At 37.6% G+C, this 13,673-nt stretch overlaps 1 protein-coding gene across 1 annotated transcript in view; it reads left to right on the top strand.

Moving 5' to 3' along the window:
- LOC121406098 (protein SpAN-like) overlaps nt 1-13,673 on the top strand; it is a 50,724-nt gene that overhangs the window by 21,257 nt on the left and 15,794 nt on the right. The window contains exons 4-7 of the mRNA XM_041597115.1: nt 998-1,067; nt 6,927-7,130; nt 8,059-8,335; nt 8,920-9,026. Coding sequence (XP_041453049.1) covers nt 998-1,067; nt 6,927-7,130; nt 8,059-8,335; nt 8,920-9,026 — 658 coding nt within the window. The remainder of the gene's footprint in view (nt 1-997; nt 1,068-6,926; nt 7,131-8,058; nt 8,336-8,919; nt 9,027-13,673) is intronic.

Genomic DNA, 13,673 nt, shown 5'->3' with positions numbered 1-13,673 from the left:
GTCCAACAAGTGAACTTACCAATATGTGTTGCAACATAGTTCCGGCACATTTTGGTTGATTGTTAAAATGTGTCTTAACATAGTTAGGGCGCAATTTGGTAAATTGCACATTTTGGTAGATTATCAAAATGTGCATGGTAAAATGTGTTAAATTGCACATTTTGATAATTTTCATCAAAATCGGATGTAAAGTAAGAAAGTTATGACATTTTAAAGTTTTACTTATTTTTTACAAAACAGTGATAGATCCAACTCAAATGAGACAGTCGATGATGTCCCCCACTCACTATTTCTTTTGTTTTTTATTGTTTGAATTATACTGTATAATATTTCATTTTTTATAGATTTGAAAATAAGGACCAACTTGACTGAATCATATAGTATTAACCAATGCTAATTTCACATGTTCAGGGAGTAATTAATCGTTGTTTCACTAACAATGAAGAAAAATATAATATTCCTTATTTCATATAATAAAATACAAAAGAAATAGTGAGTGGATTACGTCATCAGTCTCTCATATGCATATCCACCAGGATGTGCATATAACTGTTTTGTGACATTAAGCAAAACTTTAAAATGTCATAATGATGAAATTTTCAGTGCTATGCTTATTGGATTTTTCTTTATTTATTCAAATAAACTTTGTTTTTTGTCGTCGCGGATCTCATCTTAGGACCCTAATACAGATGCGTTAGGTTTGAAGCCACCTTGAGATCATTATTCCCCTCATAAGCCGGATTCGCGTGTGTATTAGACCAATTGCAATGTAGACCAAATGACAATTAGACCAAATTAATACTATACCGACTGGATTTAGCCCAACAGGTATAAGACTATCCGAACAGTAGACCAACAGCTTGTGGACCAAACCGCGATAAATGATACGATAGAATGACATCGTCTAGAGTGCTCTTAAAACGCATTAATCTAATTACGCTCCAAATACAGATGAGTTATATATAGTACTATTAATATCATTTTCATTTTCATGTAGGTGCTATTCATACATTGGACGATTAAACGGACAAGTCAACGATGTTTCTATTGGAGATGGATGTGAATATGTAAGTACAGTAATCCCCCCTCTCTCTCGCTCTCTGAAAGGGGATAAAGTGCGGGGTCAGATTATCACCCTCTGCAGTGGACATCGGCATGACATCAGTAACATGACAATCCGACGCATCGGCGGATCCAGGGAGGGGTGCGCAGGGTGCGCGCCCCCCTAATATTTGAGCGGCGCCGAAGGCACCGCTCAAAATAAAAAAATAAAATAAAAGTTAAAGAAAGAAAAGGCGCCGCTTGAAAAACTAAAGGAAAGAAAAGAAAAGGCGCCGCTTAAAAAAATTATACACTGATATAACATTAGCAACAGTAAAGAAAAGACTATCCCCAGCAAAGCGCAATCATATCATCTTCCTTATATTTTCTTTTAACTACCTTTTTCTCAACAGCTTCGCCGGTAGCAGTGCCTTGCCTGCATATAACTGGCGCCAATCAAGAATAATCAGCTCCACCTTAATCTAAATCGGCGCCGGACAAGAATAATCAGCGCTATTTGGTTATAAATCGGCGCTAGTCAAGAACAATCGGCACTGCCAGAGTCTTAACCGGCGCCGGTCAAGGATAATTAGCGCCACCTAAATCTAAATCGACGCTGGACAAGAATAATCGGCGCCATCTGGTTATAAATCGGCGCTTCCTGGGTTCTTAACCGGCGCCGATTAAGGATAATCAGCGCCACCTATATCTAAATCGGGGCTGGTCAAGAATAATCAGCACCACGTGGTTAAAAATCGGCGCCAGTCAAGAATAATCGGCGCCTCCTGGTTCTAAATCGGCGCCAGTCGATTATGAATTGCCGCTGCCTGAATCTTACGTGACGTCGGTAAAAAAAAATCAGCACTACTTGTTTAAATCGGCGCCGGTCAAGACAAATCGGCGCTGCCTTTGTCTTAACCGGCGCCACCTAAATTTAAATCGGTGCCGGTCAAGAATGATCAGCGGCCCTGATTCCAATAGATAGGCGCCGGTAGAATAATGAAGAAGGGCCTATTGCCAACCAAATCTAGATCGGCGCCGGTCAAGAATGATCAGCGGCACTTTTTTTGTTGAATGGTCATAACAAATAACAAAGCTTATCGCATGCCCTTACAAAGTGGACTGGTTCGGACAGTTGCCCACAGATGTCATGAAATTTTTAATTTGTTATTCAAAATATCCCAGAATCATTCAAAAGTGTTGAGCAAATCCTTTAATTTTGATATTATTTTCCAATGCTTTAGTAAGAAAAAGTCAGTCAACTTTCTCCTTTACACATTGTGCCACCTCTTTGGCCTTTAGTGTAAGACAGCTACTATATATAGTGTTTTATAAAGATGATTCGATATTTTAGTCCAAAACTTTGCTAAAACCCGTTGCTTATACCGGGAGTGTATAATTGCGCAACCAGACGTATATTCATTAGACCTTAAACCACTAAATATGATTTTCAATGTATAAATACAGTTTGCCAATACCTTTGTTTTAACATTTAAATGTTTACGCCACAAAATTTGATTTATTTTCATCTTCCATGAAGTTAAAAGTTATTCATCTGATCACTCTGGAAGAAGTTTAAAACAAAGATACCGATACCTGTAAAACTGGAGAACTATTTCCAAAGCTCTGTCTTGAAGGATCTCTTTCTGAATTCAGGTCATAAGCATTATATCCACTCTCATCAAATAATTAGATAAAAATTACTCATCATTACAAGTTGCATTAGATTTAGTGAAAAGCATCACAATATATTTATATATATATATATATATAGAGGAAAAAATGACTACGAAGTGGTCGTTGCTCCTTGCTTCTCCATTTAATCAAGCTTTCGATCAATGCATGATCTTCCTCAGGACTATAAATATATAAACAAAGTACAAATACAATACAATTTTGTATTGTATTTGTACTTTGTTTATATATTTATAGTCCTGAGGAAGATCATGCAAGCTTTCGATCAATGCATGATCTTCCTCAGGACTATAAATATATAAACAAAGTACAAATACAATACAATTTTGTATTGTATTTGTACTTTGTTTATATATTTATAGTCCTGAGGAAGATCATGCATTGATCGAAAGCTTGATTAAATGGAGAAGCAAGGAGCAACGACCACTTCGTAGTCATTTTTTCCTCTATATTGACCCTCACCACTATGAATGACCGCCAGTGTTACGAGGCTTTTAGAAAATTTCTTCCGCTCTATATATATATATATATATATATATATATATATATATATATATAAATATATAAATATATATAAATACCAAATTCTGTATAGGCCTATACATCATGTACATGAAATTTGAATGATGATACAATGTATATAAACCTGGATTGGCGATGTATTCCAAATGATTCATGATGGAGTATCATTGTATACGCAGAGGCGTCGATCCGGGGGGGGGGGGGCGATCGCTCCACCAATGAAAATATTCGGGGGCAAACATATCGTTTTGCCCTCCCCCAATAATTCCGCATGTGCAAAAATACAATAAGATGGTAATGTTACACAGAAATCAGCAAGCGAGATTGAGCTACACAACTCGTTCTTTATTTAAAATCGTGCTCAAATTGTCCGCTTTTCAGATTGGAATATAAAAATTTTCAGCTCGCGCTTCGCGCTCGCATCATTTCTGTAGCAAAACCCCATACTTTTCATGATGAAATAGGTGAATAGAATGTCCCGTTTTCAGTTCTAAATCTCAAAAGAACTCCCGCTTCGATTTGCAATAATCTTTTGTTGGATATAATCTTGTTCTTTATTAAAAACGCCCAAGTTAAACTGTCATTTTTTTCAAATCGAAATATCAAAATATTAAGCTCGGGCTTCACGCTCGCATCTATTTTTTTAAGATACCCATCATTGGTACCAAAAATGCCTAGAATATCAAACTTTCTGGTCAGAATATAAAGAAATTTCAGCTCGCCCTCGGCACTCGCATTATATGTGTAGTAAGATATGTATCCTCATGAGTTACTACAAACAGTCCTAAACAGGCACCTTTTCCTGTTTCAGGTCAGTATACTATAAAAAATTTCAGCTCGCGCTTCGCGCTCGCATTAATTTGTCGGTGAGATATGTGTCTCTATCTCATGAGTCATATAGATAAATATATATATATTTATGCATGTGTGTGCGTTTTTGTATGTGTGAGGTTTGTTTGCTTTTTGTGATCGAGCGCCTGTGGAAAGTTGATTCATGATTTTGCCCCCCAATCTGAAAAAAGGGATCGACGCCCCTGTGTGTGTGTATATACATGTATATTTATCTATATTTACATACATGTATAGTAAAAAAATAGTATCTCAATTAATATGCAAAAGATATGGCCTCATCGCAATAAAAGGGTTAGTACACGAAATTTATAACAAGCATAATTTGTGTTACATAATTATGCTTGTTTCTTTCTTGAATAAATTTTTAAATCTCTCTATATACATTGTATATGTTTTAGAAAGATTATATATTTACATTGATGTATATTTTCTGTTATAATGAGATATGTATAAGGGGACTTCAGGGAATGGTTGTAAATAGCAAGGGGGAAGGGGGGGGGGGTAAATTCCCGATCAGTTGTTGTGAAAACACATTTTTTCCTTAACATTTTATGAAAACTATGAAAATGTGCAAATGTGAGATGTGCACCAAATACTTTTATAGCTCGGTCCGTTTACTCTATCGTTTTTATTTTTTTCAAAAATATGTTCGAGTCTTGCCCCCCCGAGATATTATCCTCATTTGAAAGGAATATTTGACGGGGTCAGACTTTACCCCTTTTCAACATTTTCTTTTAAGGCGCCGGTGAAGTGCAAAAATATGTGCGCCGCTCGGCAGTGCGCCCCTCCTTTCGCCAAAAGCTGGATCCGCCTATGCGACGTTACTCTAAAACGATTCAATCAAGAACCTAGTTTTATAATTTAATAATTATAAAAATAGTTGGTTCTCTGCGTTCCATTCATTACCTCAGAGACACCTTTTTTCATTTTATTTTTCTCAGTTAAATAATCAGGGTTTTATGTAGTAAATGATTCAGAAATACCTTTTTTACGGAGCTCCTAAGATTGACATAATGACGCGTCATTATTTTTTAAACCTCGGATTATTTTGGGGCCCCGAATAAAGTAAAAAAAAATAAATCGCGCGTCGTAATGTCATCCAGAGGCGGATCTACTGGGAGGGGGGCTGCTAAATTAAAAAAAATAATAGGCATGATTACCAAAGATGGTTAGAATGTCCACTTTTCAGGTCGAAAAATCCTTTTTTCAAACTTTTAGCTCGCGCTTCACGCTCACATCGATTATTGGTACCCATCATGTTCATAATTTCAAAACATGCTTAGAATGTCCAGTTTTCATGTATGAAAATCAGTAATTTATTTAGATATAAATAGGATTTTATAAAAAATTCAGCCCGCGCTTCGCGCTCGCATTAATTGTTTGATTAGATATACCCATCCTACTTATGATAGCAAAGATTGGTTAACCTTTCCAGTTTTCATTCAAAATCTCAAAAACTTTCAGCTTGCGCTTTGTGTTCGCATTATTTGATTGGTGAGATATATTGTGCCGCAAAAACTTAGGGAAATATCAATGTAGTCAAAGACATAAACAAATAATCTAAATCTCAATATAAACAATTCCTAAAATTGAGTTTGAATGGGGATAAGAGTGATGATGAATGGATAACTAAGCATTGACAAGAATTCATGGTTCGGTGACATGAGACGTCGATGGACACTCTCGTCGTTGATCGAATGGCTGTCGCATAGTTGACCTCGATGTTGAATGGTTGTGGGTGCTCAGTGGAGATTCTGGATGGTATCTCAAAACTTTACAAATGCAGGGCAGCTGTAGCATCATTTGAGATATAGACAGCGTGGCCAGTGAAAAAAAATCCAATTATGCCAGAGGAGCAGCGAAATTATGCTAAATCGCGAAAAATTATGCCAAACAAAAAAGAAAAAGGTTATCAACCTAGATTTTAGGAGTGGCTAACCAAAAATTTTTGACAAGCAAAAAAAAAAAGGTTATCAACCTAAATTTTAGGAGTGGCAAACCAAATTTTTTGACAAGCCAAAAAAAAAAAAGGTTATCAACCTAAATTTTAAATTTTAGGAGTGGCTGACCAAAATTTGTTGACAACCCCAAAAAAAGGGTTATCAACTTATTATTAAGGGGCGAAATGTGAAAATAAAAAAACGATCAAGATTATAATAAATATGCTATTATTATGTCAGATTAAAAGTCTAAGTATGCCAAAATTATGCCAGGCATAATGAATTATGCTGAAAGGGTCGAAATTATGCCAGAAAGCATAATTATGCCAGTTCTGGCAACGTTGGATATAGAAAGGCGTAAAAAATACGAGGAAAATGTGCCTGAAAGCAGCAAAACTGGTGGTTTCAATCCTCGTCTGTTACAACTCTCACTCACATACAAGTTGCTATTAAGTTAGCTGCCATTACGAGTGACTGCATGCTCAAACAAACACGTCTGTCGTGTAGCGAAGATTGTGGCGCAGTGCCTACTTTCCTTTGGCAAGGCACGCTAATGTCCACCATGGAAAGTTTCACAAAAGTATATAGCTTAATTAATTATCATTGGAAGACAAAACTAGATCAGCTCTTGTAATCTTAGGGGCTCCGTACTTTTTGGTGGCATTCACTATATATTTTTTTGCTTCATTTTCTCCTTCCCCAGTTTTCTGCAGTCCCTAACATGTAGTTACACTTCTGCACAGTAGCGGTAATGATTATAATACATTTGTAACCACGTTTTTAATCGTGATTGTTATATGGCAAATTAGGATGATACAACAACTATTTACAACTTTATTCGAGACTAACAGTTCTTTTTGTCCTCTCCTTTCACAGTTTGGTATCATCTTCCATGAAATATGCCACGCCCTTTCCTTCTTTCACGAGCAATCCCGTCCAGATCGAGATGATTACGTCACAATCATTAGTGATCACATCCAATCAGGCTTCGAGAATAACTTCAATATGTATGACACCAGTCGTATCAATACGTATGGTATACCGTATGATACTGAGTCAATCATGCATTATTCGAGCACGGTAAGAGGTGGTTTTTTATTCATGTTATCAAGGACTATTTATGCTTCCCTTTTTAATGATAGAATTCTTCATACTAGTGTTGACCTTATTTTTCATAAATCATTTTATTTTGATCGTTTCCACAGAAGGTAAATTTCATGAGAGGTATTTCAAAACACATAAACAGGAGGCCAATGTACTCGTTTCGCTGATAAGCTTCATAATCTAAAATAAAATGCAGATAAAATAATACAGACAACAGTAATATCAGTTGATAGTTACAATTGATCAATCAGCTGTTCCGTCATTGTGACGTCACCGCGCGTAGCGCAAAACATGTGCGGATATGGGCAAAAGTGACGTATTAAGAAACAAAAACTCGGGCTCCGTAACACAAAGGTTTGCGATGAATTGCAAATACGAAATAACATCTCTGATTGGTCCCTGGTCAGTATTTTTAACTTAATGCGCGTGTCACATTGATATTAATTGGTCAGTTTATTTAACGATTGATCGCTAATCTTTGTGTTATGAAGCGACCGTTACATAAAGCTTTTTACCTGAGAATTGTTTTACCGGAGTTTTGCCCTGTGTCAAAGCATGGATCCTACTAGAACTTAAAGTCAGTGGCAGAAATCAGACTAACCTTAGTTTTCAGTTTTTACCAGTTTTCTCAGGTAAAAAGTTTTATGCAACGGGCCCCTGGCGTATTATTTTCATTGTTATTATAATAATTATTATATTTACATTGGCATCTCCCCAAAATCTACCATTATAAGAATCGATGTTAGGGACCACAATGACTCTATTTTGAAAACAATGTGATGTCTACGTTAGGGGGAGTTTTGAACATTGGGATTAAATAAACAAATTCTACTTACAACAATAGCGTGCTATGTAAAGTAAAATTATTATCGTTATCATTATTATATTTTATATTTGTCGCCAGGCCTTTTCTATTGACCCTAATTATTTGGACAAGCACGATAGAAGACCAACAATAGTGACCGTTGATCCATTGGAGATGCCTTACTTAGGGAACCGTGTTGGTCCTACACACAGTGATCTTAAGCTTCTTAATCTTGTCTATAGCTGCTCAGATTCTTGTGATGCTGGTATGTCATGTATGAATGGCGGTTACCTGAATAAATTCTGTGCATGTACATGCCCTCCTCAGTACACTGGAGCTCAATGCGAATCAGATGTTAGCGACAGTAATGATGCACGTAAGTGAAAAACACCAATAGTCAGCTTACTTTGGATCAAACGAACGAGCAAAGATAATCGAAGTCATGTGGAACCCCACATTCGTATGACAGCGTATGCGGGGGCGTCTATTTCATACGGAATCTTATGATGAAGAAAAAATATATATATTCTAAACACATTCAAAATTGTATCACCTTTGACAGTGTCAAATTACGTTTAGGTTTATACGAATTCAATTGAAATTAAGATGGTCAAAAAAAAAATGTATTTCTTCACTTTTTGAAATATATTCTCCTCATAAAACTAATACAAAGAACAGATTATTGTAATTTTATGAAAAAAGATCTGCATATGGGGAGCTGTAAAATAGAATAACAGTATATTTTTTCAATGGAGATATTTTATGCCTCATAATGATAATTATATATAATTATAATACACAATATCACCAATGACGGCTAACAGCCTATATAAACTTGTACACACGTGTATAAAAAAAATGACTTGTGAACAACAGGTAAATGAACAAACAAAATATTTAGAATACTGCATGACTATTATCGCTTCATTGATGTTTCTGATCAAATATTTTCTTCTTCAGGTTGCCTTATTACTAAGACTATGGAAGACGGATTAACTGGTAGTATTACTTCTCCAGGCTACCCATCAATGTATAATTCAAATACACTCTGTCAATATCTGATCACGGTAAGTTCATCTTATTGTAAGGTTGAACAAAATAACCATTCTACATTATGGTTACACTTCGTAATTCCGAAACACGTAAATTGCCTATACCTCGATGCTCGTTATTCCGAAACGAAAAAGGGTTCTCTAATCCGAACATTTGTGGCGTAATTCCGAAGGTTCGTTAATCTGAAAAGGAAATGAGAGTCGTAATTCCGAAGGTTCGTTAGTCCGAAAACGAAATGAACAACGAACCTCATTTCGTTTTCGGATAAACGAACCTTCGGAACAACGAACCTTATTTCGATTTCGGATTAACGAACCTTCTGAACAACGAACCTTATTTCGCTTTCGGATTAACGAACCTTCGGAATAATGAAGCTTCGGAATTACGAATGTATACGCGGCACAAAGGCTATGTATTCTGTGATCAAAGTTTTGAAGATATGAATACCTATTTGGTCAGACTGTTCAATTTTAATTTTGATAAATATTCTGAAGACGTTTACGCAAGAAAAAAAGTGGTACTGAACTCAGTGGGTCAGATGCATAAAAAGTAGCAATTGCTTTTACTTGGCTTTTGCTAGATTCTGTATGGCATTGCAAAAAAATGAGCGGGCAAATGCTTTTGCTAGTAAGTTGAAGCAATCGCTAACGGACTGCTAGTGTTTGCTTCTCGATTAAGCTATTGCTAAAAAGCGTATGGATAACACGAACATTTTGCTTGTGCGTTTAAGTACTTGCTTGGGTTTTTTAAGCTCTGCCAGATCAGCTTGAGCTTTTGCTTAATCAGGACGTTCTTGTATTTTAATCATGATTATGCAACTGAGAGATAATCCGAAGGTGTACAATAGCTTACATGTTTTCTTCCTAGTAAAGCCCCAGTCACATATAGACCCCGGACCATCCAGGATCTGATCCGGGGTGGTCCGGGGAGAGATCCGTGTTGGCGCCTTGGGCATCCTTGGAGGTCCGTGGTGGTCCGTGTTGGTCCTTGAACGTCCGGGAGGCCAACACAGCAGTTTTTTACTGTCAAAAACATCCGGCGTCATCCGTGGACTGCCGGGTAGACAAGCAATCCGGGATGGTCCGTGTAGCTGACGTGTTGGTCCGTGTAGCTGACGTGTTGGTTCGTGCTGCTGACGTGTAGGTCCGCGTAGTTGCCCTGTAGGTCCGTTTAGCTGCCTGGAGTATGTTTAACAGTTCGTGTTTTTCCCATCAATGTTATACAACACTGTTTACTTTATGAACTTTTCGTTGCTAAACAGTTTACATTAACATATGCTTAATTTATTTAAGATTGAATACTAAAAATTGAATTTGTTGTTTAAGATTTCAAGAACACAACTACTTTAAAACAGTAAACTATGTTGTTTGAAAAATAAAACAACGTTTTACTGGTTAAAAAAGTTTTTAGTTTATATATATATATATTTCTTTTTTTTTTTTAATTCACTCAGAAAACAATAACGATGTTGCGACAATGATGAGAAAATGATTGAAATGAATAAAAATTCAGCTCCTTTTTATGAGCAGATTTTCATTTTCCGTGCTGGTCAATATAGCTGACGTGTTGGTCCGTGTTGCTGACGTGTTGGTCCGTGTAGCTGACGTGTTGGTCCGTGTAGCTGACGTGTTGGTCCGGGTAGCTGACGTGTTGGTCCGTGTAGCTGACGTGTTGGTCCGTATTGATGACGTGTTGTTCCGTATTGCTGACGTGTAGGTCCGTGTTGCTGACGTGTTGGTCCGTGTAGATCATTGTGAAGATGCCGTGTGTGCTATCACCAACGCTCGTCGACACTTAATCTGGGGCAAAACGATCCCGGACCTCCGGATCATGCCGGCTTGCCGTGTTGATCCTTGTCTATATGTGACTGGGGCTTTAGAAACGAGAAAAGTCTGAGTCCCGCTTTTGTTCTGTGAGCAGGGTTCGCACCAGCGCACTGTTCAAACCACGAGCAATTGCTTTCTGAAGGCAAGGAAAGGGTTTAAGCACAAGCAAACGATTATTGCATACGAAATAGAGCAATTGCTAAGGCATGGTCTTTTGCTTGGCGAGTAATTGCTCGTGCTTGAAGCTCGTGCTTCCTACTTTTTATGCATCTGTCCCAATTCGACACTACGTCTAAGGAAATGATGTTGTATAAAAAAAGCGGTAATTTGCACTGCCACACACCTTTGCTTTCGAGTGCTGTCTTGTCTGTGAGTGGTGTTAGCACCAGCGCGCTGCAGCGTGACGTTGCTATATTGTTCACACAGCTAGCAATTGCTTCCTGAAGGCAAGAAAAGTGTTCAAGCGCTAGCAAAGGGTTATGCATATCAAATGAAGCAATTGCTGAGGCATGATATTGTGCTTGAATTGCTTGCCAGCTATTGCTACTTATGCAATAAACGAAAATTTCAATAAACGAAAATGAAAAAAATCCATAATTTATAGTTCGAAATAGACATGAAATGAAATACTCCGAAAATTTGCTTTGCCCAATTGATCGTGGGCCCGGCAGCCACCGTGCAGCGCCAGATCGACGAGGCTCTATCCCTTTAATTATTAAACGCCAAACAGGGTAGCAGCAACTCCCATCTTTTAACGTCTTTTGGTCTGACGCGGCCGGGGTTTGAACCCCTGACCTCCCGGTTGTGAGACGGACGCTCTACCAACTGAGCCAACACACCGGTTGGAAAATCACAGCGTCTTATCTCAATACCTGTTGATTTCGCTACCAGATTCATCGACAGGGTTATAGAACTACGCACTCTATTTGTCAGATGCATTAGGTAGCAATTGATTCAAGCATAAGCAAATGTTAGCCATGCAAAATATCAACCTTAGCAATTGCTTTATTTCCTATGCATAACCCGGGAAGGGGGGGGGGGGGCAGTCAAATGTACATGTATTGCTGTACACATGCGTGACCAACTTATTTTCAAACACCCCCTAAACGAGTTTTTCTCTGTTTACAAAATAACTCCTTAAACAAGTTTTTCGCGGACTTCATTTACACATTTTGGCCCCTAAACAAATTGTCGCCAGAATGTGACACATAAATCAGTTTTTTTCTACTTGCTAATAATAAGCAATGGCAAAAAGAAACTGTTGTAAACTGCTTATCTAAAAAAGAGCCAATGGAGTAAATAAGAGAGTCAAAAGGGGCCTAAGCTTTCGATCCTAGCAGAATCTTCTTCGGAGGCAAAATGACCATTTTGCCTCCGAAGAAGAGTCTGCTAGGATCGAAAGCTTAGGCCCCTTTTGACTCTCTTGCTAATAATAAGCTTAAATAGACAAAACTATATTCATGCATGGGTATTGCACACCCCCGAGTGCAGTTAGGGTTAGGATACCACGAAGGAATACAATGTTACACTGCAAATAAGTGTCATCAGGTTCATCAGGTAATAATTTAAGAAGTCCCGGGGAAAAAGTTGCGAAAATCATACCCTAAACACCTATGCCTAGTCTAAAAAAAAAAGCTTTGAAAAAAATACACTGAATACGTATTGACCCCACGATTGACTATTGACCAGTATTCAGCCGTGATCTGGCAAAACTATGTATCTCCTTGTTTTGCCATTCCGAGATATTCGAGCTTGAATATTTGAAATTGCTTCTTTTGCTTTTCTTGGAAAAATGGAAAATGGTATGAGTTTTTTTTTTCTTTGATCTGTGGAACTTATATAAGCTATTGGCACCAAAAACTCCTTGATTTCCTCATTTAATCTTCTAAAATTCCTCTTTTTAAAAATTTTTAAAAAACATACATACTTTTGCCTGATTAAATAATTTCAAAACCACCTCCTTTTTTGGAAAATCAGTGTTTATGATACCCGTCACGAGTGCACGCGCGGCCCGAGTCTAAAACTGAAAAACGCGTTTTTTGGTCACGCATGTGCGCAGCAATAATTCCCCCCGGGCATAACCTTTTGCTTGGCTTCATAAAGCAATTGCTATCGGTTTGAGCGATATCGATTTCACGCTGGTGCGAACTCGAGCAACAGAACAGGCATATATACACAACAAAAAAAGTAAGTCCCCCTAAATCAAATTGCTGTAACTTTTGAACGGAATTATTTTGAGATATGATATTTCGTAGGTAATTTTCTAAACTCATTAAGCAACTCCCGGGGAAATATGAGATTGATCGGTTGAGTCATGCATGATTAATCAAAGATTGAATTAAAAATGACCATTTTTGAAAGTCACAAGAGTCGTGTTTCAGTTTGTGCAAGTACAAAGTTGGACAAAAGTTGATTTTAGGTGAATTTTATGGTATTATACTGTTTTACGATCCATCATTTAGCCACTCCACACACAATTTTGATATCGTATGTTCATGGTTGAGTGAGCACATTGTATTGCAGGGGCCGCGGAGTTCAGCCCCCCTTTTTTTCCCGAAAGCATGTACAAAATGTAAAAAATGACCATACGATTGTGATTTTTTGCATGGTCAGCCCCCACCCTCACACTTTTGGCTCAACCCCCCCCCCCCACTTTGAAAACCGTTCCATGGCCCCTGTATTGTGACGTATCATCATAGGGGTTTATGGTAGTATCCTCTACATTTTGTTAGATCATGTTAAAATTTGAAAATGTTGGTGGCTCCCCCGATTATAGGCTCCTCCCCCATTTTAAAATTCTAGATACACCACTGATTTGCCCATATATTAAACTGA

This window comes from Lytechinus variegatus, chromosome 19, assembly GCF_018143015.1.
Source record: "Lytechinus variegatus isolate NC3 chromosome 19, Lvar_3.0, whole genome shotgun sequence".
Lineage (NCBI taxonomy): Eukaryota > Metazoa > Echinodermata > Echinoidea > Temnopleuroida > Toxopneustidae > Lytechinus > Lytechinus variegatus.
The sequence above is the reverse complement of the archived record's forward strand: the minus strand, read 5'-3'. Positions and strand labels throughout refer to the sequence as shown.